Source organism: Populus euphratica, unplaced genomic scaffold (assembly GCF_000495115.2).
Source record: "Populus euphratica unplaced genomic scaffold, PopEup_1.0 scaffold211.1, whole genome shotgun sequence".
NCBI lineage: Eukaryota > Viridiplantae > Streptophyta > Magnoliopsida > Malpighiales > Salicaceae > Populus > Populus euphratica.
In genome coordinates this window covers 60,394-66,229 of record NW_011500020.1, presented here as the reverse complement: position 1 = coordinate 66,229, position 5,836 = coordinate 60,394, and the positions used below count along the sequence as shown (strand labels likewise).

The 5,836-nt window shown below is 34.2% G+C and overlaps 1 protein-coding gene across 1 annotated transcript; it reads right to left on the bottom strand.

Annotated features, from left to right (window-relative positions):
* Positions 1-1,613: 1,613 nt before the first annotated feature.
* On the bottom strand, positions 1,614-5,618 carry LOC105141852 (putative BPI/LBP family protein At1g04970). Its single transcript, XM_011049225.1, has 6 exons — positions 5,096-5,618; positions 4,005-4,144; positions 3,252-3,603; positions 2,667-2,915; positions 2,231-2,356; positions 1,614-1,789 (listed from the first exon to the last, which is right to left on the bottom strand). The coding sequence occupies exons 1-6, from the start codon at positions 5,501-5,503 to the stop codon at positions 1,625-1,627; spliced, it is 1,440 nt and encodes a 479-aa protein (XP_011047527.1). The 5' UTR covers positions 5,504-5,618; the 3' UTR covers positions 1,614-1,624.
* Positions 5,619-5,836: the final 218 nt, after the last annotated feature.

Sequence of the window (5,836 nt, the reverse complement as noted above, 5' to 3'; positions counted from 1 at the left end):
AAAAAGGTTTGATATAAATCTGTAAGATGTTCTGGCGTACGATAAGTGCAAGAGCAATGACCATACATATCACATCTATGATACTTATTTTCAAATTTTCTATCTTTTTTTTTTTTAGATTAACGTGGGTGTCCGGGCCAGCTTGCGCGCACCACGACTAATCCCACGGGCCCTGAAGTTAACGACCATGTAAGCCTCCAGTGGCCATCATATGAGCAACCAAGGACTCGAACCTGAGACCACAGAGGGAGCAAACCCCTTGATCCCAAGTCCTTACCACTTGGCCACCACCTAGATGATTATTTTCTATCTTTTTCTTGTTTGGGTTCATTGTGTTTTTACTTCTGATGATATGGTGAGTTACCTTCTGAAGGATTATATCTTTTTTTTTTCATTTTTTTTTATATATATACCTTTAGTTTTTCCTTGTCTTTTGGATAAAGGTTTCATTCATTTCAGAGAATGGTTTAGAACTTGTGGGATGAGATTTATGATTTTTCAACAAAAACTCATTATTTTGTTTAGCCACAAGAAGATATTAAATTAATTCTAAATATCTCTTGAAATTACATTCTTTATATTATTGCTGCAAGACAATATTTGAGGTATGAAAAGTAGAGAATGTTTTCTCTAATATTTGATTTTTTGTGATATTTTTACCATACAATTTTAACTATAAGATAATTTTAAAAAGAGCAAAACTATATTTAAAATCTTACAACCTCAAATGCAACCAATCATAATGAGTTTGAGGAAATATTGTTAACTTTTGGTGGTCATATCTTTTCTTTAGATTATGTCATAGAACAAGATAATCTTTTATTGTGAGATATTCAATTTTTAATCTTTCGTGTAAATGCTGACGAATGAAAATCATTGATTTTATATGATACTACAAGGATGTGTTATTTTCTTCTTTAATGGTCTCTTCAAAATTCATAGCTTCTAGATGAATCTCAGTGTTAAGGATCCATGACAAATAATTATTCCTAGATATATCAAAAATGATAAATTCAAGTTTCTTCATATTCAGCATTATCTATATATAAAAAGAAACTAACTTATTAAATAAAATAATGAATATATATAGAAATGAGTATTTTAAGATTATGATTTATTTAGTTCTTTAGAAATATTAACTAGTCAAGAACTGCATTTAATTTATTTAATTCTTCAGGAACATACAATACTAGTTCTTCGGAAACTTTAAATCTTCATGAATTCAAAAGAATTTTTTTTTTGTGAAAATAAGTTATAGAACCAAATATATTTCATATAATATGAACAAAAATGAAAAAAAAATATTGAAATTAATACAAGTCACGTGACATAAGAGTTCATATATACCAAGATTTCAATATAAATTAATTAAAGTAGTCGCACTAATAACAAAATAAAGAACAAGTAAAAACATACATATTAAAAAAATTGAAAGAGAAATTTATTCATTCATTTTCTTATATATTTTTTAATTAGAACACAAGACAAATAATTTATTTATAAAAGAAGAAAATGAAAACATTAAAAGACACTAGAAAACCTAAGTGTCATGAAAAACTAAGAAACTAAACTCAAAAGTCATGAAGTTTAAGAAATTCTAATGGATATCCCTGAGATGCTTTTGTTATGCATACAAAAGGTTACTGCATGTCATGATCTTCGATTCTGTGTAGAGAATTTCAGCATTCTGGAGTGAAAATCCATGAATGAGTGGCAGGGGAAATCCCCTCATGAGGTGTAAGTTTACATATGGAATGAAGACGGTTTCGAGAAGAGCAAAAATTACTGGCTGCAAGAGTTGGAAAACATACGTGAGATCAATAAACTGATAGAATTTATATCTAACTATTATCCAGAAAGGAGGACTTGCAGGTGGTTACAGCTTAATTTTTCACAGAAGGGCACTTCGAAATAGACAGAATTTTGTGTACACCTCTTTCCATAGCTCTGTGCAAATAGAACTAGAATATTATGAACAAACAGAATAAACGCTTAACCATGCAGATGACGAAGCAAGAAAACACATTACAAACACTCGTGGATGTCTAAATGAGTAGATGACTAAACTGACTGGATGGCTACAAAAACACATGAATAGGTTTGATCAGAGATCTCATATATAATTTTCTAAGGTTTGAAATACTTTTCTTAAGGTTCATTTGGCTCCATTCAAATTCCATGTGATCATAAGATATTGCGGACATAAACAACTTCATTACTGTTATTGTACCTGAAGTAGATCCATATGGATATTCCCAATTTCGCTCCACTTTAAAGACATGGTAAAGCTTTTCAGCTTGAGGATACCAGCTATTTTATTCCATAAAATTTGTGGGGAACAAGAAGCATTAATTTCCTGCACAGCAAATAGCCCTAGGATCATCATAAACAGTATATTGATAGCATCCAGCTCCAAACTCTTAAACCAAAAGAAGGCTTCTTATAAACTGGAAAAAAAAAATGTAACTACCCAATTGCATACTAATCATGCTTCAGGAATTAGGTTTATTCAATGGTAATAACTTAAAAGCCAACTTGTCATTTGACTAAAGATATCATTTGGCTGATGTACCCAAAGGGATGAAGAAGAAAGAAACAGGTAAAAACCAACAAATCAGTGGCAATGAAAATTACATTATAACAAACACAACTTCAATCAAACGTACCAACGAGATGCATGCAACTGGTATCACTTTGCTATCATCCAAAACATTAACTGTCACATCTAAGTAAATGGTGACGTTAATGCCATTCTTGGCAATTTTTACCGCTGGAGAAGAAGTTGCTGAAATATTAAGACTCATGTCATGGTTTGGATATTGCAGGTAGAGTTGGGGGTATACGTATTTCCACGCTGCAGTGTTTAGAAAAGAATGATTCAAAGAACTGTCAACTATCCAGTGCATACAACCTGCCTGATCACGGGAATAAAAAAAGAAGCGTTAGTTCAACTGCTTAAACAATATGTTACATGTCGAGCAACTATCCAATGAAGGAGACACAACTTGCCAATTTGAAAAACCCAACACAAGGAAAGGTAACAACATCCCATGTTTCCAAGGTCAAGCATGCAAAGTAGATTGGAAACAAATAATATGAACCATTTTGGGACTTTCCAGTAGATCTAAGACACCTTTTGGCATTTCTAAACACACATTTACATTCCTACCTTACATAGGAGCACAGAGAAAAAGAATCTAAATGCACTGGTGTACTGTCAAAGTTCAATATCTAGCAATGCAAGAACTTACATTTAAGTATACTAATCCAGCAGTATTAAAAACATCTTCATGTAATGAAATTCCTATCATCTTAGCAGGGCAGTTGTAGGAAAGGGAACTTTTTTTTCCTTTATCATAATTTCTGGGGACTGCAAAATCATCGGTTGCTGTGAATAAACCATTGATTTCAAGTTCAATGAAAGAATTACTCAGCACAGGGCTGTCCACAAAAGTAGCATTCAGTGCAGCAACATGATCTATTGGGATTTGTTTTGGAAGTGACTGCAATAGGGAGTCAAGTTTTACTATCTCTTCTTTGATTTTCTTGGAAATAGCGTTTTCCACTGCAGAACCTATTGACCCTTGAAAAGCATCAACTATCCTGGAAGATAAAGAGGACATAAAATTGTAGTAAGTATGTGGAATTCTGTAACTGTAGCCAACTATTTTCCTTTTCCATGTCTACAACAGTAAATCTGCTGCAACTCGAATGTTGGGATAAAATTAAACTTGGCATGTAGTTCAAAAGGCCATTCTTATTTCCTGGTCATTTTATGGACGTTTAAGAATCTTTATTTCATTCAAGTAAGCTTTCCAATAAACACTATATAATAGAGTACGTATGGAAACATATTCTCAAACATGAGTGTTTATCTATTATATGCAAATGTTTTACAAAAAAATACATTCACCTTGAAATGATATATGCGATTTTCATGACTAAAACAAAGACAAACAACTTTCCTTCAAGGAAAAGTTGGATTACAGAGGACGGTTGCTTACCCTTGATAAAGCCAGGATGCTCCCCCATTTAATTTGATGGTAATATCTTGCACATGACATCCACAGTCCAGAAGGGACAGCTCAAGAGTTCCTCCTTGTTCTTTGAAAGATACAGTAAGCCCCACTTCCATACCTTTGACCTTTGCTCACCAATTTCATTTTGTTAAAAGACAGTATAAAGATTATTATTTCATGATGTCAAACAAGACGACAAAAGTTTCAGAAAACTTATACAGAATAGGACATTGCCATTAAATTAATCATCACGAAAATTGAAAACAGAAGCATCTGAGTTTGCTATGTCATTCTATATCTTCCACTTACTGAAATTGAAAATACCCCAACATTGGAGGGAAAAAGACAAGAAAAACTTTTTCCAAACAAGTTTCCGAGTGTTATGCATCATTATAGTATTCCCACCATATCAGGGATACCATATGTGTTCTCAATCACTAGTTCCAATTGTCTGTAGCTTCTTCTTTTATCCGTCCAATTATGATGCTTGCTCTCATATAAGATATGACATTCTCACATTTTGTTGACGGCACACAAGAGAGACAGCAAGTGCTCAAGAAGAAGAGAAAGCACTTGGTTATACAGGTTGTCAAATTATCTTCATAGCATGCTGCGAAGGCTACAAGACAGAGTAATACTACTTGGAATATAAGGCCTGGGAGAAAAGGGATAGAAATGTAGAACCCCTGCTGATTTATTAAGAAGGAAGTTGCTAGAGATCATAGTAATTATACCGCGAAGTTACATTTCAAAATGGAAAAGCTACAAAGTCATTTTTTTTCTTATCATCTGAGTCAATTCCCTTGGAGGCTACCTTACTGTTTCCCCTCTCCCTGGCCGAACTACTTTTAACAGAAGGTGTACATTAAATAACCACATCTCAATACCACCATGTGCCCTTCTCAAGCTTTCATTAAATCGAAACAAGTATGACTAATTAACAGAAATAGCAAGCTGAAACTATGAAGAAGCACCCATGTTTAACAAATCCAAGAACTTGTGCTGACTTGAAAAAAAACATGTAATGGGGGAAAAGAAGACGTAAATAAATAAACTCCCGAGCCATACATATGTACCTGAACTGAAGCATCTCCACTGTCTGAAATGACAATCAACCAGGTGCTATACGAGTAAGCCCATTTCATGCTCAAGCTGGCAGTAGCACCAGAAGCAACCAGGACTAAACCTGGGTTTCCAGTTTCAACATATGAAGAAGATATATTGACACTATCAATTGTGATATTTGAAAGAATCATATGTACTTTGCCAATCAGTGGGATTTTGACAGACTTTTCAATATCAGGTAGTTGAAGTGGGATTATGGTGGACACTGCCTTGTTTATGAGCACGTCTTTAGCAAAGTCAACTCCCTTGTTGGATAAGAGCAGAGAGATGTATCCTTCTTCATTGGATTGAAGATCATGGGCAGTTGCAGTTGGAGCCAATACAAGCCAGACAACTAAGAAGAACAAAGGCTGTGCCATGAAATTAACCGGAGGAGAGAAACACGATCAAATCGAGGCTCGGGCCATCAAAAGAATTTCACAAATGGAGATAGTAACTACTGCGGAAGATTATGCTTTTCAATGTCTTTGCCTCTCTGAGAGTGACACGTGGCAAAAATAAATTTGAAGGGTTCAGATACTTTATACTTCATATTAACACGTGTTCTAACAACACACAGATGAGCTCTCCCGTGCCAATTACCACGCTACCCTTGTTTAAAAAAAATACAAGAACACCGGAATCCGGCTATGGCTGGCGAAATCTGTCCTTCAAATAGGGCACAAAAACAGCAGAAGAAAAGACCTTATGAA